We start from the raw sequence: 22,526 nt of genomic DNA on the forward strand, positions 1-22,526 counted from the left end.
TAGCAGCTGTAACAAATTATCAATAATTGATGTGCAAATGTAATTAACCAGCAGCTAGTGGAGGAGGTGAGGATGTCTGCATGGACCGTGCAAATAAAGTGAAAGCTGATAATAGTATCCTCGCTGGATGATGATACTTCATCAGGATTTGAATAGAGTGGAATTAAAAGTGAAATTTAACGTTCTTCATTTTAACATGGACCCATTTGGGCACTTTAAGCTCTTCAGATGATGTCGCTTTGCCAAGAACTAATAATGTTTCCTGAGATAAACAGTGTCAGATTAAATGTTGAGGATTCACATTTTGTTCACACACAAAGTACAGGGACACTACATACACGCACACACACACACACACACGTTTACTTAGGTCACGTTTGGGGACATTACAAAGAATTACATTCATTTCCTCGAGATGTACCCTAACCCTAACCATTACTTTCCTAACCTTAACCACTGACCCCAAAATCTGCCTATTCCCAAATAGGGACACGGCTTTTATCCCCAATTGGACAAGCTGTCCCCAATTAATTGGTCTTTAGTCTGAAATGTGTCCCCGTATGTAGGCTAAATCAGACCACACACACACACACACACACACACACACACACACACACACACACACACACACACACATACACAGACACATGCTCGGCTCCACCTCGCTCGGCGGGTGTGTGAAGAGGATCCAGCCCGTTATTTCAAGGTTATCTCCTGCAGGAGCCTCACTTTTCGGATCCTATGGGAATTTTGATAACCGCAGTTTTTCTCTGGGCTGCTGTCGGAGGTAAGAATCCATCACATTCATTTAACAGACAGATAGATTCAGTGTGTTTAGCTACAGGGCGCTCAGTGTGAGAATAAATGCTACAAAATGCGAGGAGCTCTCATCGCAGGCAAAGCCGCATCTTTCACACACACTGCTGTGTTATTATTCCTACTGGCTTCAAACAGCCTTACAGTGACAACAGACGAAATGCAACGCGTCATATTGAATATAGACTGTGTGTATGGTAACCTAATGAAAGCCTCAGGGGTTTAGACTAATAGGCTAAACAAAAGCGTTGTTACATAATTTGTTATGCGCCCACCTTTATGTTTATGTCTGCTGGACGGACGATGCTGAGACAGGATTCTGGATATATTTTACACAGACGCATATTTTTACTATCAACCTGTCCTCATGAACAGCATAATGCGAATTAAGGCGCAGGTGAGCGGAACAGCGCACATGTGCACTATGACATGCGCCAGCCAGCTGCTGTGAACATCATGTTAATTAAAATAAGTGCAGACTGCCTATAGAGGGTGAGAATGACAGGAAGGTCTGCTTCCCACGGAGACATGCGGGTGAAAACAGAATAATATTGCAGCGGTGTTACTGCATAACAGTGTTATGCAGTAACACAGGCGATAACCTACATACTGTTTGTTGGTTTAAGTTTTATTTAATGCCTGTCGCAGTGTGTTATAGGCCAGCAATAATTAAACTAAGGCTTTTTAGCTGGTTTTAGGAAGATACACATCACCACATAAACTGCAAGGAATATGTTATATCCTATAAGGGGTTTTAGACTACTATACCTCTGAAATGCAACTACAGTCCAACGTCAATTAAACGAGAGGAAGAGTCATTTTATTAACTCGTCATTGTGAATTTTGGAGTGGAACCTGTCAAATCGTTTGGCCCCTTGGCTTGCTTTTGATTTCTTCATTTCCAACATGCAGTTTGGTTGACCATGCAGCAGCAGGACAAGAATACAATCAGGGCCAAGTCACAGTGTTAATTATGGGCCTGCTGTTTCCCAGCCTAGAGAGAGTTTGAAGAACACACACACACCAGTTCATCACATGGACATGCTGAGCATTACAGGGCCAAACTGTAGGCAACTCACTCACGTGTCTTTGTGGGCTCATCACTGACCATGGTATCAATTAGTCCTATTGATCTTTATCTGTACTGATCTGACTGTGAGCTGCCACAGACCTCAGAGTTCAGATGAACAGCTGCCGCATGTGTCACGTCAGTGAGAGAAGTATATGCACCTGAGTTAGAGACAGTGTTGAGTCTGTGTCTGCAATATATGTACAGTTTGAGTCCATATAAATACAGTTTTCCAAGTAAACCAAAGCAACACCAGTGTGTACAGTTTATATCAGACATACGATCAAATTTAGTCAAATAGCTTCAAGTGAATGGTTGATGGTTGTAATAATTTAGACTCTAACTGATGTCAGATATTACATTGTAATTGTAAGTTTGTATTTTGCAGTTTTGTATCATTATGATGGTGGCAATTTGAAAGAAAACAGAAAAACTTTTATCAATTGAGCCAAAGTCTATGGATTGACATTTAGATTCATGAATAAATGACAGTGCAGTAATTGAACAGCACCTTATCTTGTGCCTCAACCAATACAAAACAAAGGTTGCTGCAGGTTGAACATGGATTGTGATCTATATCGACATTTCGGCCCTTGTTAGATTCAATGTATCTCCGTGAGAAAGAGACACTGAAGGTACTGCTTAGTGTGCCTTTAATGATCTACTGGCAGGCAGGGATTGGTGACTGATTTAGCCCTGGTGGGAAACTACCTGTGAGCTTAAGCCTTTGGGAATATCTGCATCCTGGAGAGGGCAAGGGAGAGAGAGGGATAAGCTTCTTTGCTGTGTCGCTTTACCAAGGTAACTGTGCTTACCTTAATGAGGGAACAGCTCTACCCACACCCATGCAGGACAAACCACTAAGTAAATAAACTAGTTCATCTGCGGTGCTCTGTGAGGTAGTTTGGTGCAGTTGTTACTGCTGTAGAAATGCTAAATATATTGATTTTAATTGCCATCCTCCCTTTCTCTCTCTCTCTTTACTCTCTCTGCATCTCCCCCCTTCTTTTGTGCCTCAGTGGGATGCCGGCCAGTAACCTCACCCCTTAATGATGCAAAGGTCAGAAGCAAATCCTTTTTCCATCCTCTATCACTCAGCATATATATAATTTAATATCTCGCCCATTATTTACAGTATGTATGCTTTTTTGTGTTGTGCCCCAAGGTTGAATGTATTATTCAGGAGACGCTGAATGGAGACGGGTCACAACATGAGTGTGGCCCTCAGCTGGCAGGTGACACCTCTAATAATCTGTTCATCAGTGCTAAAATAATATCATGTAGTGTCTGAGACAGAAAATAAACAATTTTGATATTTGATGAATCTTTTAAGTAATTTGTTAAGCAAAAATGCCCAAAATTCACCACTAATATGCTGCTTTTCTCGGTTTTGTATCATCGTAAATTAAAAATTTGGGGGTTTGGGCTTTTGGTCGGACAAAACATGACATTTGAAAATGTCAAGTTGTTCTCTGGGAAATTGTTACAGCAATTTTCCAAGATTTTCTAATACAGTATTTTATAGATCAAACAATTAATTGATTGGCTTTCAATTTAACAGAACAAGAATAGAAGATGCTGAATCACTGAAATTCATCACAGGATGCAGCTTTATTTGCTGTAATTTACACTTACTCTTAATCAGTGAGGGGTGTTTTGTCACATTCCTGTTGTTGTGCAAAGATTTGCAGAGTTTCCTTTTCTTTTTCAATAACGCTGTTGTTATTCTACACTGTGTTTCTGCTGCACAGTTGTTCTAAAGTGTTGCTGTGTCATTATTTTTCGTTCGCAGAGGAACTCGATGAAGTGCAAAGACACCAGGGTCTGCTCAGGGAGCTGCAGAGGTTGGCTGATGATGGTATGCAGAAATTCACATTCACACACATTTATATATCAGGCTGAAACACTGAATTGGTGTTTCATTTCTTTTGCTTGGAACTTAAATGATGTAAAAGTAATGTCTTCATCCCTAATTACTCACGTATGCTCATGCACTGTCACGCCACAATGAGCACGAAACTGACCATTAAAATCTGACTGCTGCAGAGAGAGAAAGCGAGAGAGAGGACGAGGAGGAGAGATATGAGTACAATCTGGCCGATGACGAGAGCGACTTTGAGCAGGGGGATGAGGAGGTGAAGGAGGAGAGAGAAGTGACCAACAAGACAGAGGAAAAAAAGGAAGACAGACCAGAGGAAGATGACACCAAGGAGAAGATGATGGAGGAGCCACGGATCGAGGACAGAGGGAGGGATGAAGAAGAGGAGAGAGCTAAGGAGCTTGAGGAGCTTCTGGCTGAGGAGATAACCAAGAAAGGGAAGGAGGAGAGGAACGATGAGGAGCTCAAAGAACTCCTGAAAGAGTTGAAGAAGAAGCGCTATGAGTCGGTAAAGGAGAGGGAGATCCAGAAGGGCTCTGGAAGCGAACAGAAGGAGGAGGCGAAGGAAAAGATGCCAAAGGAGGACAAAGAAAAGAAGGGAGAAAAAGCAGAGGATGTGGAGCAGCAGAGGATTGAAGAGAGGAGGAAGAATGAGGTGGAGCTGATGGTGGAGAAGGAGAAAGTGGAGAAGGAGCTGAAGCAGCTGCTCGAGGGGCAGGACAGCAAGAGCAAGCCAGAACAGGAGAGGGAGAGGAAGGAGAAGCAGGAGGAGCTGGACGAACTGGTCAGGAAGATGAAGCGGGTGCAGGAGGAGGAGGAGCAGGAGGCGCAGGGCAAGAAGAAAGAGGATAGCATGGATCAAAGGCCGGCAAAGGAGGAGGAGAAGAGCGAGAAGAAGGAGGGCGATGGAGAAAAGGAGTCTGACGAGAAAGCGGAGAACGAAGTCAAGGCGAAGGAGGAGGGGGTGGAGGTGAAAGAGCCACAGCAGAAGAGAGTGATGGAGAAAGCCAGCGATGAGGCCACACGGCAGTTCGAGCGGGAGAGGTACAAGGATGAGGAAGAGGAGGATGAAAACGAGGAGGATGGGGAAGATGGGGAAGATGAGGACGATGAGGACGAGTACGTCAGAGAGGATGAGGAGGGGCAGGAGGAGGAAGATGATGATGAAGGTGACGCAGAAGAGGATGAAGGGGAGGTAAGTTGGTGCAAATAATACGTGACTTTAGACTTTATACTAATATATACAGCAGGACTACATGTTACCATTAAAATACTCACTGGGTGCTTAAACCAGGAAGAAGATGAGAGTTTAGGGAATAAAGGAGTCAAAGCTTTGAAATAAATTAATAGTGTTTCAAAAATCAGTTTTTAATCATCAGACCAGCATTTCTGTTCTCTGATACACATACCTTCACTCACAAACAAACTTTATCAACATTTTTTGGACAATTTACATTATAAAAAATAGTGTGAAAGTGATTCATCAATTCAACAGAGGACATAAATTTTCTGTTTGTTTTTACTGACTCTTTTTTGAAAAGCATGCATGAGTAATTTAAGCTGAGGTGATGGTCGTTACTTACTGAAACACCGAACATTTATTACAGTTTAAAAATATGTGAGCTGTAAAATAAAGCAGAACCTTGTTCACCTCATTTACAAGGTAAATACAAAGTAAATATTTGATATGCAGGCTGTAATATGTAGCGTTACTGATTGGTATATTTACACAGTACAGTCTTTCACCACAATAAATACTATTGAACAGTAAACAAAATGTGTCTATTTCATTATTACTGTGAAAAGAGATAATGTAAACAGTCAAATCATGTTTTATTTATAAAGCCGAAATCACAAATTTGCCTCAGGAGGATTTACAATCTGTACAGCAATACAACATCCTCTATACTTAGATCCTCAATTCAAACAAGGAAAAGCTTCCCCCTTTAAAAAGCCTTTAACAGGTTAAAAATGGATGAAATCTCAGGAAGAACAAAGAGGGAGCACTCTTCCAGGACGGACAGACATGCAATAGATGTGTGTTCAGAATAGACTAAGATAACAAAATTACTGGATTACAAGTTTATAGATAAATTGATAATGTAGGTATTTGCTTATTCTGCGTATTCAGTGAGCAGAATAAGCAGTGGCTCTGAACTGAACTTGGAATTGTCTGGATAAAGCTGAATAATAACAGTTAATAGTTTTCCTTCTTTCAGTTAATATTTGATATGTAGCAGGTAGTTTAAAAATAATTGGTGTAATTTATTTCCACATCCCTTCTACTTTTTCCCTTTTTGATGTTGTTAATACCTCATTACCTCAAAGCATTACCATGTGTTCTGTATTTCTGAGCCATGTTTTCTCATGTTCTTCATCTACAGGAGCTGCTGGAGATTGAAGCAGAATTGCGCAAAGTCGCTGCAGAGCTTAGGGAGCTTCGCAGAGGATAAGACACACATGCACACACACACACACACACACACACACACACACACAGACTGACATAACCCTTTGTTGCATCCATGTTCACACACTCAGCTCACGTTTTCCATTAACAGCCTTCGAATCCTGTCAGCACTCAGAGATCTTCAGATGTAAATGGACATTAGTAGAAACTGTACATACTGTTGTTTCATTTTGGCGTTTAGTTCGCCTGAAACGTGTTGTCACACTTTCCTCCATGCTCATTTTAGTGTACAAGGGGAAATAGATGCATTTTATAGCTTTTGTGTCCATCACTCGTGTCCCTGTCACTGCACCAGCTAAATGCTGTTTGTAAGGTAGACAGGTGACTTCACTTCAGTCGTAAACCGCCATAGATGCAAAGCATTCAGCACTTTTATTCAAATGTTATTTTTGACTGAAGATTGCCAACCACACATACACCCTCATCTTTGAAATCTGAGTCATGAACACAGCAATCAGTGCTTCTTGCCTCTGGAGGTGTCATGCTCGATGGTGTGTTCTTGGTGGGAAAAACAGTTTCCCTAATATAAGTAATATCTGTATTTCAATATATATATTTTGTGCAATAATTGATAACTGTGTGTAAGATGTTCCTGCTGTTCTGACTGTTAACGATATGTATTACTGATATTTCTACACAGTAGTAGTCATTATTTCTAGTAGTAACAAGGATTGTCTTTCATTTGGCTCATGCACTGTTAAAACCAGACTGTTTGTGATGAACCGGGGTGACACGAGCAAAACACGGAGGAAGTCTTTGGTTACTGTTGAAATTCTTCACACCAATACGTATGTCAGATGTTAAATTTGTCTTGCACGTGGTCAGTGTGTGGAGACAGGACGTGATGTACTTAGAGCTTACAAGGTCTAAAAGTGTCACTTCAGGTTCTCAGCCAGCTTTGCACTCTTATCTTATCAAGCCAAGGAGGAGTCGAGGGAAGAGGGGACACTAAAGCCATTTGTTGTCTTTTGGTAACATTAACAATAGCATTGATAACTGCTCAGTAGTGTTACATCACATTTGTCATGGCTGTTGTTCTAATGTCATCCGTGTAAATATCAGATATCACCGTCTTTAAGCCAAGGTCATAGGAAATATGAAGCAACAGCGCTCCCAACAGGACACTGGGTAGACATGCACATGGTTCAGGATTAACAGGGTTACCACTGGAGGCCAATTTACTGCAATAACACAATATAGACTACAGCACATGTAAATGCAATAATTAGCCAAGTAATGAATTAATACATGTATTTTAATATGTAATCAAAGTGCATCATATATTACTCATATAGCAAATATAATCTCTTTTTCTACACAGCCAAGATTTACAATTTTATTTGAACACAGGTGAAAGTAGCCGGTCAACTTGTGTAAACACATCGTAATAACACACATAATCAGTTAAAACTGATGAGATCATTACTGTCTATTCCAAAGATGAGATGTTTGTTCACTTAAATGAAAAATGAATGTACTGTAGTTTTCTTTTTCTATAGCAGTGCAAAATGTTTCCACAAAATGTATCTTACAAACCAGCAAGAAAGATGTAGGAAATGTCTGGGTGGGACAGGGTGGGGGGTGGGGGGGTACGTAAGGGCATAGAGGACGTTTCAAACGTCAGGAGAAAAAAAAAAGATGACAAAAACACCATTTGTAATATTACTGGCCAATCAGAGTGCTGTATTTTGTGCCTGCTGTATCTTCTTCTATGCTACCTGTCAATCAATAAACGGAAGGTGTATTAAACCTTTTATGTGTTGGATGTTTTGTTGTTCGACTCGCAGACGTTGTAGAGCAGAATCCCTTAACAACACAAAATTATTACAGGGGATACAGTTTAAGATGGAGTCATTTTAGATGTTCTTACAGTTATAAATAAATAACTTCCTACAATTGAGGCAAAGTCTTGAAAGCAGCTGAGGCAAATTTTGGTCCCAACCAAACAGGAAAACTTCAACAAATGACTTTTGTTTGTCCTGTGAAGCTGACGAAACACACACGATCTGTGATTTGCTCCTGAGGCGACTTCTTACAGACCAGTTGTTGCAGCAGATGGACCACCCGTAGTGTCTGTTGACTCAAGAGAGCCAGTAGCCCGGGGGCCAGCAGAGGTCTGTTTGTCCAGCACTGACTCAATGTGGCTGAGCAGAGAGGAGAAAAACTGGGGCACTCCCTCGTAGCCTGACAGAGAGAAAAGTGTATCAGAATATCACTTTGTGTGTGTGTGTGTGTGTGTGTTTTCAATTGTGTGCACCTGCAGTACCTGGGAAGATGTTGATGTCGATGACGGTGAGGGTGTGTGTGTGTATGTTGATGATGACGTCCACTCCAAACAGAGCCATGCCCAGCTGGGCTCGGAGCTCTCGGACCAGGGCGGCAACAGCCTCAGAGCTGGGAGGAGGCAGGCACGGCATCTGCTCGTCCAGCTTGGAGAACAGGAGGAGAGAACATTTTTAGGGTGGAATTCAGTCCACAAAGGTGCTGCATGGCTGGGTCCGTATCTAAAAGTGTAACCCTGACATACTGTTCACACTCTGACCCTTCACAGTATCCCCTCATTTCTATACAAAACCACAAATCTATTTTTCAATCATAAATACCTCATCAGTCGTTAAGAAAAAGGGTGATTAGTCCTTAATTAAGCTTTCAGAGAGCACAGAAATTGTATTCTTTAGGTTTTACACTATTTGTCGATGAGAAAAAACTTTTACAATTACAATATATTATAGTCTTTATTAGGTAAAATAGCCACAATGATTTCAATAAATGTCAGTGAATGTGAAGAATGCAGCAACATTTTTGATTTTTTTCCCCCCAGAACTTTGTACAAAAATATGTATCAGCTGCAGAAAAATTTGAAAAAGTTGAAATATTTCAATAATTGTATATTCTGGGTCACTTAAGGAAAGATCATAAAATTTCAGGCTAAAAGAAATGTGTTTAAGGTGTTTCTACTGCTCTCAAATGTAAAAAAAAAAATTAATAGAGTATCTATCTATCTATCTATCTATCTATCTATCTATCTATCTATCTACCTTTCCTTTTATGACCACATACAAGCCATTGAATTGGCTTTTCTCTGACTGACACCATGATGATGACACTATACTCATCTGGTGCTCTTAGCCTTCGTTAACAGGATGTTTCTACTAAGAGTGGCCACTCTCATGCAGTAACTCATGTTTAAAAAAAAGAAAATGTGCCACCAGATGTAAAATATGGCACGGCACAGCACATTTGATTACACGTGTTATGTCGTTGCTAATACTCACAGCGGTGAGATCAGAGCTGGACTCTGGTTTTGAGACCTGATGGCTGTTGAAGAAGATGGTCTTCCTGTCTGGAGGTAGACAAAAACCACAGCTGCAGTGGATACAGAGAACAAATAGACCAAAGAAAGACAAGGTGGCATAAGATAGGACAGAGCAAAACAAAAGCAAGAAAAGGCCAAGATAGAAACGGGAAATAAGGAGAGAACAAGGTAGGGAAGGAAAGGAAAAGGAAGGACATGGCAGGTAAGGGAAGGAAAAAAAGAGGATAAGCGGTGTTGGTGAGGAGCAGACTAACCACAGGGACCGGAGGGGAAGTTCTTGAGTGAGGGCCTTTCTACACAGAAGTGTCTGTCTCCTACCACAAACACCTTGTGCAGAACAGCTCCGTGGTTGACAAAGCTCTGGAGCACACAGGGAGGATGGATATCAGCCAGACTCCCCGCACTAAAGATCAGAGACATCTATATAGAAGCACACAGAGACAAGAACGGACACTGTAAGAAGGGAGAGCAAATAAACAATAGCGAATACACAAAGCAAACATGACCGCACAACTGACACTTTATGAACAAGGAAAAGCAAAATCCACATACCTCATGGGAAAGTGAGCCATGTGCCACTCTGGTTTTACAAACTGCGGTCAAAAGAGAAGATCAGGAAGTATTTGTGGGTTTTATCAAACTGAGACACCACTAACCACACCCTACTCCCAAGTAATCTGACTAACACCTTTTAAAATGCAGCGGATTAGATTTCAGGCTTCATTTACACACATAAAGAAGCAGAAAAGTGTTAAATGTTTGAAAATTCTCAACTTACATGATCTAAAATATAAGAATTAAATAAGTAAGTAACTGACGGGCTAAAGACAGACAATGAACTGACTGAGAGGGAAGCTCAGGCCCTGGGACATCACCGCCTGTTGAATGGACGACAGGTCACTGGCACTGTGGATCTCTAGGTAGGGAGGACTGCAAATACGCCAGTCTGTCAAATATAGTAGAATAAGCAGGTGTTGATATCCACAATCAAGCAGTAGACATACAGTATTCATGCTATTTTTAGGGTATCGGAGACCTCGGAGTGAATTGTGCAGTTTACTCATGATCCGATAAGAGGCAAAGCGGTCTAGTAGCTGGGTCATGGCAGGGAGGGGATCCAGAAGAGCTGTAGTGGGATGAGCTGACACATAGCTCTGTAATATAACAGAAAGAGGAAGATGTTCAGTTTCACTTATCACTTTCAGTATGACTGCTTGAAGCACTGAATTGCTTATCACAAGAAAACATATATGGCTTACTCATACCGCATACATAATTAACCTTCCTCATGTTACGACACACTGATATATTCACATACATTTCAAAGAAGTGGGCAACTGTATTCTACCACATCGGCAGCACCAGATGATATAATACTCCCTGAGCAGCTGCAAAAGATGCGGTTGTAAGGATGCAGTTAAAGCCTTACCTGGAAGTTGGCGAGGAGCTGCTGCAATTGGCTGTCGTGTTCAGCCTCAACGATGACATCAGACAGCTTGTGAATGATAACATTGAAGGGTCCCTGGGGTACCAGCGGCTGAGAAAGGTCAATCTGACAGAAGAAAAACACTCAGTACACCCCTATGTAGTAGATCAACCGCTCCTTATCTCTTATTATATTTCACTGCCTGAAACTCATTCAAATCATTTATATGCCTTCTGTGACTAAGTTTATATAATCAATAGCAGAAACATTCAATTTTATAATGACATTGACAAAGAAACAGTCCAATTAAGGTCAGTATTGGGGCCAATACCGATGCATCCCTACAAAATACAGAAGCACAATAGTTGCTAATCTGTAAGTAATGTTTTGGCAATAAATTAGATGTTTTGCTCACCAATTCAATTTTGGTTTAGAGTAAAAATCTTTTGTTTGAAGGCTTTTCAACAGTAAGTCAAATGTTTAATTGACCTCTGGTGATAGACATTGTGATCAGTCACAGCAATAAAAGCACAGGTGTAACTAATAAAACTAATGCTCCATTTATGTACAACAACCAGCCCTGTCACCGGCACACATACAATAAATGGACTGCAGCATAAATAATGTTAATTAGACACCCCTGTGTTTAACAAGCTTCCTAGGAGCTAGGTCTACTCTATGTCATCAAAATATTTCTGCATAGAGTTATGGAAATGTTAAGACCCTATTTATAAGATTATTTTGACAAAAAATACAGCATTTTTACCTGAAAAGATAGTGTTTTTCACATTTGGTTCACAAGAAAACATTTAGAAAAAGGTGTCACCTACATGATGCTATTTGGGGCAAGAAAAAGGCCACAGTGGCCGACATATGTAAAGTTTTGGTTGTTTCTTCCCCCACAGACTCTCTACTTCAACTGAGTTATTGTCAGGTGCTGCTAGACACCAATATTCTGTATATAGCAGCATGTTTCTATAAAACCCAGAATCAGACTGCGTTAAATGCAGTATTGCTGCCTATTTTCTTTGCTATTTGCTCGTATTATTTTTTGCCTACTTATTATAAACTCAAGTAAAATGTGGGGTGAGGTGAAATCCTTGCTGCTCTGTGTAAACCTGTTTCTCATGCTGCTGTACAGATATTCATGTGCAGTGAAATGTTTGAGCAGTTACAATCAGGCTGTCATTGTTTACAGTTTTGCTGCAAGCAGATTGTAGTGGGTGGCTGCAGGTGGCCGTGACATGTATTACTAAAGTTGTGCCGTGGACATCTGTACATGACACACGTGTGTGTCTGTTGGTGCACGCTGTTTCCAACTACTGTCAACACTGTCATACTTTAACTGTTTAATCCCTAGAATAAAATCACATCATGCTATGTGTGCATTTGTGTGCATGGGTGTTATGGCATGTGTGTGGAAGCAGACATCCACCTATCTTTATGCACTCACACAGAGATGTAAAGACAAGCACATTCCCAAAGGCGCACATACATAGAAACAGGTTTAACAGCTACAATCTTAAGAAACTTGCAAATCTTCTTCCTCCCTTTCCACCACACACCCTATATTTCACAATTTATTCTTTGTAAATCTATATGGTCTGACATTCAGAAATAATTATTTCAATGTATCTAACAAAAAACCACTCACCTCAACCACTTCCACTCCATGACCCCTGCAGGGAAAAAAAAAATTATTGGTGACGATTGCACAGCAGTCCTCTGATGTCATACAGGGGTGACAGACAGTGAGCAATGCTCTTCATGTGACAATGAAGTGTCATACTGGATTTTCATTTTCATTCATTTTTTATTAAAATGCACAATATGTAATGCAAAATCATAGTGAGTGTGTCATATTACACATAGTTACGCACGCCAAGTTAGAATACACTGAAATCAATACATTTCTCATCCTAATTCTTTTGGTTTGGAACCCCTAGAATCTCTATCCCACAATAATGAACATGAAGCGGACCCATTCACCTCAGTAGAGAGACTATTACAATAATCATGAGCTGTGAATGAATTAGAAAAAAACAGAAGTCGGTATCAACTTACGCACAGTACTCTGCAAAAGCGTCCAGGTTCATCCTCTTGCGCTTCTTATCGCTGAGACAGAAGCCAACCCGGCGGCCTGACATTTGGCTGCCTGTCTGGGGTCCACCAGCAGAGACAGAGACAGCCAGAGAAGGAGAGAGAGAGGGAGGATGTCTGAGGCGATGCCCCGCTCTTATCCACTCAGCCCTCCCCCTTAAATGCTGCTTACAAGTCATGAAAAATACGTCTGTCTTTTAAGAAGTATTGTCTCCAGATTCATGATCACCTTCGTCCACAGAAGGGCCAGTCTAACTGGTAAAGTCACTTAACTTCCTTATTGCCACCAGCCAATGATATTGAATGAGGCTGGCCATGGAGCGCACCTCACTCAACTGAAAGAGAAAGTAAAACTCTCTGAGGGAAGTTACTCCATTATCCTGCTTACCGTTCAGCAGCAGCACGGGCATGCTGTGTCATATAAACTGACCCTCAAAAGTTAGTAGTTATCGATTGTTTAGAAAGACAGAAAGACAGATCAAGTGCTGTGAAGTTCATCTGAGGTCACGAGGAAGAAAACATGTCGCGCGGGTCCAACGCAGGTTTCGACCGACACATCACCATCTTTTCACCGGAGGGCCGCCTCTACCAAGTCGGTGAGACGTTTTCTTCTGTATTTAGCGCTGGAACATAGCCAATTACTACACAGCAGAAGGCTATTGCCATTATAACTGCGCACATTTACTATTATGCACAATTACTGTATATATACAAACAGTACAACAAAACATCTTGTTATGTAGCTAATGTTAGCTAAAATGGTTAGCTTGTCAGGTGGTGCGGTGCAATTGGCAACAAAGATGGACACCACATGTCTCTTTTTTTAAGTAATATACTGTTTAATACACTGCACAATTTTAAAGTCAAGTTTAAAAAAGTATATACACTCACCAGCCACTTTGGTGCACATTTCTATGTGACCTGCTGGTGTTACACCGTATTTGGTGACCCATCAGATTCTGTGACCTGCACTAATACTGATGAGTCAATGCAGTACTTTTAATTCAGTACTTTAAGTAAATTTAGCCGGTTATACTTCTATACTTTTAATGTTACTTAAGTATGGTTTTAAATGCAGGATTTTTACTTGTAATGAAGTATTTTTGTATTGTGGTATTGATACTTTTACTTAAGTAAAGGATCTGAATATTTCCAACACTGCAGGCCACAGAATCTGATGGGTCGCCAAATTCTGTGTAACACCGGGTTGGACCCCCCTTTGCCTTCAGAACTGCCTTAATTCTTTATGGCACAGATTCAACAAGGTGTTGGAAACATTCCTCAGAGATTTTGGTCTATATTGACATGATAGCATCATGCAGTTGCTGCAGATTTGTCGGCTGTACATCCATGATGAGAATCTCTTGTTCAACGGCATCCCAAATGTGCTCTATTGGATTGAGATCTGGTGACTGTTGAGGTCATTTGAGTACAGTGAATTCATTGTCATGTTCCAGAAACCAGTTTGAGATGATTTGAGCTTTGTGACATGGTGCGTTATCCTGCTGGAAGCAGCAGAAATCAAGACTCATCAGACCAGGCAACATTTTTCCAGTCTTCTAGCCTCAGTTTCCTTTTCTTAGCTGACCGAAGTGGCACCCAGTCTTCTGCTGCTGTAGCCCATCTTCAAGATTAGACGTGTTGTGTGTTCAGAGATTCTCTTCTGCATACCTCGGTAGTAACGAGTGGTTATTTGAATTACTGTTGCCTTTCTGTCAGCTTGAACCAGTCTGGCCATCGTCCTCTGATCTCTGCCATCAACAAGGCACAGCCAAGTAACCAGGACAAATTGAGCGGGGCGCATTCAGTTTTCACAGGGGGACCGGACTTATTGGCTATAATGCCAATACCACTATGTGACAAGAGAACCCCTCATATCAACCCTCAGGCATTGCATCGGTCACCTACGATCACAAAAGCACTCACTTAATACTTTTAATAATATCTCTGTTACGGATGTATGTAGCGACTTAGCATGCCTTTCACTCTTTACAACAAGCCGTCACTTGGTTTGGGGTTTGGTCAGGGGTTTGGTTATCCATCAAGGAACCACTGTGTTATTTTTTGACACTTTTGACAAATAATAAAAGTGATAATTCAGTGTTTTATGTAGGCTGCTAAATCACAATTAAATTATGCACCACAACAGGTTTTGTCTACATAATCTCAAATGTAAGCACAAATGCAAACACATATTTTTTCTTTTTATTAGAAAATTAATTTTGTCACATGGAGGGTGCAACATGGCATAGATTGGTGGGTACAGGTGGAGGGGCATAAGATCCACCATGGAGGGATGGACCTGAAAGGGCATTTTTGCCCATAGAACTGCTGCTCACTGGATATTTTCTCTTTTTCGGACCTTTCTCTGTAAACCCCAGAGATGGTTGTGCATGAAAATCCCAGCTCAGCAGTTTCTGAAATACTCAGACCAGCCTGTCTGGCACTAACAACCATCCCACATTCAAAGTCACTTAAATCACCTCTCTTCCCCATTCTGATGCTTGGGTTGAACTTGACCATGTCTACATGCCTAAATGCATTGAGTTGCTGCCTTGTGATTGGTTTAGATATTTGCGTTAAAGAGCAGTTGAACAGGTGTACCTAATAAAGTGGCCGGGGAGTGTAATTTCAGTGGTTAAACAATGTTGCATTCTCTGTTGGTAATATTTATGTACATTATTTTAGTGTAACATTAGTCCTACAATAAATTGCTCCTCAAAGTTCATCATAACACTGATGAAGTGAAGGATACAATATTATGCTCTCCACAGATGAACAAGAATTGACTCTGTTTCATTAAAAAAAAACTTTCTATTCTTTTCTCTTGTCACATGTGCTGTCATGCAGAGTATGCTTTCAAAGCCATCTCCCAGAGCGGGTTGACTTCAGTGGGAATCCGGGGGACAGACAGCGTTGTGGTGATCACACAAAAGAAAATACCTGTAAGACATTTAACACACACACTAACATACACACTTTCTCAGTGGGATGATGTGAGTTGAAGCGAAACACCTTAGAGTCGTGACTATAGTGTTCTGCTGACTTGACAGTCAAATGCATGAATAAGACGCTGCAATAATGATGCCACTTCTCACATTTCCAAGCCAGAGGCTACTTTAATTTTGACAAGCTTTAAGTGCATTCAGAAAGTGCTGAAGCTTTATCCTGAAGATTTAAAATGATAATGGACAGCAAAGATCAAGCAAGATTTTGCAGAATCTTTTCATTTAGAAACCTCATCTTTAATGAGATTCACATTATGGGAAATGAAACATGTTGCCTCCACATGCATCTGTTGTACATCATTAATCTTTTTTACCAAATAAAACCTCTCTGTTAAAGTTTGGTTGAACTGTACGCTAACACATTACGCAGTCATGTATTTGTTGTAAATATGGTGTTGATATTTCACATGCACAGTGAAATGTATTATATATAAACAATTTTGTAAGTTGCATGTGACACTGGGACCTTTCTCAACTGCAGGACAAGCTGCTGGATTCCTCCACTGTGACCAACATGTTCAAACTGACCCCTCGCATCGGCTGTGTGATGACTGGACACAATGGTAAGTATTCAGCACACAGACAACAAGTCATTGTCCAAGAAGTTGTAATACAGTACTGTAATGTGATGAGTTTTTAAACTCACACCAGTAATATTGTAAGAAATAAAAACCCTGTTGCTTTCGTTTGCAAAGTGGATGTTGTCACTTTTGCATTTGCTCTTTCACTTCATAAAGACTTTTCATAAAGAGTTTTTCTTTTCCTTTTCCTTCATGAGATTTTCATTTGAGACAGTTTGGACAACAGTGCAATATGTACAGTAGTAAAATCTGCTCCTAGTATTTTGTGGTTACTGTAATTACACTTTTATCTTGTTTCAAAGATAATATTGATTAAATGGTGTTAAAAAGCTACATCCCCTCCTTTTCTGTCCTGTGCAGCGGACAGTCGTTCCCAGGTTCACCGGGCGCGAGTGGAAGCAGGAGAATGGAAATATAAGTTTGGTTACGACATCAATGCAGACATGTTGTGTCGTAGGTTGGCTGATATCTCCCAGGTCTACACGCAAAACGCTGAAATGAGGCCTCTTGGCTGCTGTGAGTGAGAGTCTTGATTTATGCATCAATAAATATTTCATTCTATTTAGCAAAATAATTATTATTGTTAAATTAGAACATTGTCTCCTTGGCTTTGTCTTTTTTTCCCCTCTGATTTACCTTTCCATAAATAAAGTGTAAAAGCTCAGGGAATTATTATAGAATGACTTCACATACACTGAGTGTACAGAATATTAAAAACATCTTCCTTATAATGACTCAAAGAACCTTTTCATGCCTTATTTTCTCTTATATTATCCTTCATCCTCCTCTTCCTCCTCCTCTGGTTTCATCCCAGGTATGATCATGGTGGCTATGGACCCTCAGCAGGGTCCCGTCCTGTACAAATGTGACCCTGCAGGCTACTACTGTGGCTTCAGAGCCACAGCAGTTGGCGCCAAACAGACAGAGGCCAACAGCTACCTGGAGAAGAAACTGAAGAAAAAGCCTGAGCTGACTCATGACAGGACGGTGCAGGTAGAGTGAAATCTAATTAATCGAGCTGAATAAACATGATGATCTGCTGAGTGTGGCACTGATTAATTTTTAGTCCAGGGAAGGAAGAGTAGACTAGTCCTGGTAAAGGCTGCTGGGGAGCCTTCCTGTAACAGAAATACCATTGCAAAATAAACCTGGACAGGGTGATGCAGGACCCTGATGGAAAGCAGAGGGGTCTTGAAACACACTGAAGTGGTTTATTTCTCGATGCACTCCCTGTACATTACCTTGCTTATTACACAGCAACTTAACTAAAGAAATGAATAATTTTACACAAAATATTGATTTAAAAATGATGTTATTACTTCTGCTAAAACAGTAGTACATCAGATCCTCCGGTTGGAACTGCGTACATAGCAACATAAACTCTGTAGCCTTCCTAAGATTAACCTACTTAGTGTTATAATTCACGTTAAACTGAACATTCTCATTGATGGTGAAGTGAGACAAGGTGAATGGGACTTCTTTGGGAATATTGATGTTGATGTTTCTGTCTTCATTGATCTCTATGTTTCTTTCCTGTTTGGGCTTTGCAGTTGACACATCTGGAAACACAGTTGTTACTAATGTTAGAACTGGTAACTATTAGTATTATCACTATCGCTTATTGCTTGAGTTAATATGTAGCGATAAGCCACTAGGAGAGGCGCTCACCAGATCTGCTGCCGTTGCCTGAACTAGAGGACAGGATCTTGCTCCACTTTTCACTTTCCGTAATGGTTTGAGTCCAATAGCTCCTCAGGCTGCTCTCACATCTGTGGCCAATCACAGACATTATCTCCCTACTCTCAAGACCAGCCTGAGAGGAGTTGGACAGCTGTGCTCCTCAAGCTGTGATTGGTGTACCTCCTTGAAAGCCCAGCTGCCTAGCTGATTTGGGGTAACATTTGCTTGAGGAAATTGTGCCCCAAGGGCTCAAAGGGGAGTACCACAATGCTTGTCTGTTCAGTAGCTGTTGGACTTTTTTTAGTGGGTGAAAGTAGACAGCTTTAGTGTAAGGAGGGTAAAGGGATAAATACTTTTTAAAATTGGCAACGGGCAGTTTGGATTGTCAGACTCAGTGAAGATGCACCCCGTAATTTTCTTAACATAGATCTTTGGCATCTTTGTGGTTCTTGGTTCTTGGTCTTTGTGGTTCTTGTGTCTCAGAAGAACCATCTTTGTGGTTCTTCTGAGACACGACTCTAAACACAGCTGGATATCTGTAGCAGAGATGGAGTAACGGAAAGCTAACATTTTTTTGCCACAGGGTGTCGCGAATGATGCTGACGTTCAATTTACTGGACTTCTTTCTGCAGATTGATATGATTGAATGTGGTCCTCCAGAATCTATTATCAGAACTGCGTCCATTCATAGCAGCGGTTTGCTAATGAGAAATAACAGGCCGTAGAATGCCGTAATTGACCAATCAGAATTGAATATTCAACAAAGCCGTGTAATTACAGGTACAGGTAAAGGAAGGAGTTCAAGACTCCTTTCAACATCCTGCATGTTATACAAATATCTGTAGTTAATGATGCTCTTGTCCAGACACGTAGGTCAAGTAGACGTAAACTCTGTTTAAACTCTGTTTTGGTACACAGGGTGTCGTCCCATTGCAACCATTTCCTGAAAATCATGTCTGGCAGAGGAATTTATTACCATGTATTTAAGCTAATCAGCAGACTCACCTTACACATCTGTGTCTTTCAGTTGGCTATATCCTGTCTGGCCTCTGTGCTGTCCATGGATTTCAAGGCCAGCGAGCTGGAGGTCGGTGTGGTCACCAAAGATAAACCTAAGTTCAGGTAACTTTTCTCAGACCTTTGTACCCAACATAGGAGAGTATTTTTCTCACCTTTTCTCAGTCAAAAGGTGTATGAGGAATTTAAACTGATGAAGGCTGTTATGGCCCAGATGCAACAAGGGACTACTACTGTTCTGGTTTATTATCTTTTTGCCTGACACACACAGAAATGTTACTTTGTTATGTCTTTATGTGGTTTTGATTGTAGTTTTGTTTTGCATTCTTAAGCGTAACTTTGAGTGTCATCTGACTTTTTGCTCTCATATTATTAGTCTAATACTTTGTCACAATGTTCATACCTGTATGTCTAATATATATCTTAATATCTGTTAAACTAACCTTTGAGAATAGATCAAAAAGTTGATGTGGTTGATGCAGTAGTCATGCTATCTGTCTTACATGACTCCCTGTTCACTCCTTGCTTTTTTCCTTTTTACCTCTGACTTTTATCCCCATTTTCATTTTCTCTTCTCATTTCCTCTCCTTTTCCTCCATTAGGACACTGTCGGAGGCAGAGATAGAAACCCACCTGGTTGCCATTGCAGAACGGGAGTAAAGGTGCCCCAACAAACATCCAAGATTCATCGTAGTATTTCATTTTCGGTGTGCTTGATTTAGCCCAATTTAAAAACACTGCTACCTACAGTCTGAAATCCAGAAGTACACTAGCTTACACTTGGTGTACGCAGGAAGCTTAATCATGCACACCTGAAGAAGAAACTCTGTTATAAAGGATTGCTGTAGGTTTGATTCATAGTATTTTACAAGACATTTCTGGTGGGCTTTTTTATTCAATATAGTAACATGGACAGACATTGTGTAACTAGGTTTAAATATCTGATTTGGCATATTGATCAACTTGAGTGGACAAGACAAGCTGTGACATCTTGCCTCCATAATTCTTCAAAACATTCTTCAATGTTTAAAATGAAGTGTTTCAGGTATTTGTCATGACAGCCTCTGCATTTGTTAGGATGTGTACAGAATATTTGTCACATATCTTATTTAATACTGTAAGTTTATAACACCGCTCTTGTAGTCACTGCCACACTTCAAAAATTGCAATAAAAATTGTCCATTGGACTCATTGTCAACCAATTTAAAAATGACTGTTTTGCTTTAAGTCAAGGAGTAAAGAGTATCAACTTTTGTAACTAAAACGGATAGATCTTGTGTTTATTTCCCAAATTTTGCCAAATGTCCTGGTTGAACAACATTCCCCTTGTTGAACAGCAGATGGCATCAGTGAGGTGATCACATTACCTGAGGTCAACGTCCTCGTTATTGGCTGTTTGTAGGTCAGTTTTCTGATTTGAAGGGCCTGAATAAAATCTACAACTTATTCCGACAAATCAGATCTTTGTTGATATGGAGATGTATCCATGAGCCATCAACTAAGTGAAGAGTATTTTCATGAGAAGTCAGTATCACTAATGCCAATGTGTTCACTTTTTTAGCAGTAATAATAGTAGTATTTATAATTTGTTTTTTTTTAATAATGCATCAATCTATATCATGCAGAAAGTCATGTAGCAAATCTTCATTACTGGCTCCTCAGGTCCATCCAAACTGTCCACAGTACTGCAGGTTATACTGAACTACTTCATATGACCACTAGATGGCAATGTTGTGTCTGGTTCTAACTTCCTCTGAGTATTTCATAACAGAATTCAGTGTTTCTGTTTGTACTTTTCTATTCTGGGGAAATCTATTTTGACTCTTGTAAACAATTGCACTTCCGAGTCTTCGGAGATTGCATGTGTATATCAGACAGCCAATCCTGGCACGACATCTTGTTATGTGTGCGTTGTGTGTGTGTGTGTCCGTGTGTGTGTGTGTGTGTGTGTGTGTGTGTGTGTGTGTGTGTGTGTGTGTGTGTGTCCGACACACTCAGTGACCCACCGATTTTAGGATACGGATCACTGTCCTATTCAATTACTGAATGTCACCAGCCAGTCTGCATGAATGTGGCATTTCTGCACACAAACACACATATTCACACTTAAACATAAATATATACAATGACAGACAGCAGCCATGTGAGTCTGTTTTTACTTTATTCTTCAAAGTAACACTTTTTAGGAAAATTATGTTGATTAATAGACTTTTATTAGTTCTACAGGACTGACACTACATCAAAAATGATCTTTATTACACGTAAAAACATTACAAAATTATTCTCTGTTCAACATCAACCAACACATTTCCATCCTTACTTACCTGAAATGCAAACACTATTGTGTGAAGCATTAAGTGAATACGAGTTTTCTGTCTATTTGTGACAGTGGAGGTGAATCTGGAATTAACAACCTGGGAGCAGAGTTAGTTTTGACTTAAACAATTACTTACAGTATGTGTATGTGATCCATGACATGGTAGAATGTAAGATATCAAATATAAAAGATAAAAATAATATTGTAGGCTCATTAAGATTAAAAAAATGGACTCGTTTGACTAGTCACAATGCCATACTTCTGTGACTGAGAAGAAGGATAGTGTGATAGTGGATCCTCAGTTTGTTTGCAGACACAATTAGGATTTAGGCTGAGAGGCCTATATTGCTGACTCTCAGTGAGAGCAGCAAAAAGCCCCGCTAGTCTCCTTAAAGCTACTAGTTCAAGACCGTCCTAAGTTACATTGATAGGCCTCTTAACTTAATTCTTCTCTGCATCCACTTTTACCTTACGGGCCGGAGCATCTCATGTCCTTGTAGATAAAAACTGTGTGTGTGTAAAGGTACAAATCCTAGTATATGAAATCTTTTGGCCTACTTCAATCCCATGACAGTGTTGCCAATAATGGATACATAACCATGAGTTAAAATACATTTACTTTGTACTTAGTATCTTTGCTTGCAGGTTTATCCACAGAAAGATGTTTTGCAAAAGTAAACTAGTCATTTTAATACAAAGCGAAATATTTGGAAAGAAGGCTGGTGCTCAAACTAGTGACTTGAAGCTTCATCTTCATCTTCATCCTCATGTCTGGCACTGCAGGTGTATGATAACCTGGGAGAACACAAAAAAGAGATCCTTTGTTAGGACCAAAAGACATCCACTT

At 40.3% G+C, this 22,526-nt stretch overlaps 3 protein-coding genes across 4 annotated transcripts; 2 read left to right on the top strand and 1 right to left on the bottom strand.

The window, feature by feature from the left end:
* Nucleotides 1-630: 630 nt before the first annotated feature.
* Nucleotides 631-7,983, top strand: LOC122984323 (cilia- and flagella-associated protein 251). The gene is made up of 6 exons (XM_044354704.1): nt 631-787; nt 2,905-2,945; nt 3,051-3,120; nt 3,678-3,743; nt 3,932-4,959; nt 6,149-7,983. The coding sequence occupies exons 1-6, from the start codon at nt 742-744 to the stop codon at nt 6,215-6,217; spliced, it is 1,320 nt and encodes a 439-aa protein (XP_044210639.1). The 5' UTR covers nt 631-741; the 3' UTR covers nt 6,218-7,983.
* Nucleotides 7,472-13,255, bottom strand: LOC122984324 (inositol-tetrakisphosphate 1-kinase-like). Its single transcript, XM_044354705.1, has 10 exons — nt 13,041-13,255; nt 12,631-12,655; nt 10,980-11,102; nt 10,587-10,704; nt 10,395-10,496; nt 10,103-10,143; nt 9,805-9,970; nt 9,510-9,577; nt 8,501-8,663; nt 7,472-8,418 (listed from the first exon to the last, which is right to left on the bottom strand). The coding sequence occupies exons 1-10, from the start codon at nt 13,253-13,255 to the stop codon at nt 8,267-8,269; spliced, it is 1,173 nt and encodes a 390-aa protein (XP_044210640.1). The 3' UTR covers nt 7,472-8,266.
* On the top strand, nt 13,238-20,564 carry LOC122984325 (proteasome subunit alpha type-6-like). 2 transcript variants are annotated; one of them, XM_044354706.1, is made up of 7 exons: nt 13,238-13,334; nt 15,927-16,021; nt 16,566-16,647; nt 17,026-17,181; nt 17,480-17,658; nt 19,373-19,467; nt 19,965-20,564. In XM_044354706.1, exons 1-7 carry the CDS (start codon nt 13,238-13,240, stop codon nt 20,020-20,022), a joined length of 762 nt encoding a protein of 253 aa, XP_044210641.1. In that variant the 3' UTR covers nt 20,023-20,564. The 2 variants fall into 2 exon arrangements, with proteins under 2 accessions (XP_044210641.1, XP_044210642.1); XM_044354707.1 differs by lacking the exon at nt 13,238-13,334 and adding an exon at nt 13,351-13,672.
* The last annotated feature ends 1,962 nt before the right edge of the window (nt 20,565-22,526 follow it).

Source organism: Thunnus albacares, chromosome 6, assembly GCF_914725855.1.
Source record: "Thunnus albacares chromosome 6, fThuAlb1.1, whole genome shotgun sequence".
NCBI lineage: Eukaryota > Metazoa > Chordata > Actinopteri > Scombriformes > Scombridae > Thunnus > Thunnus albacares.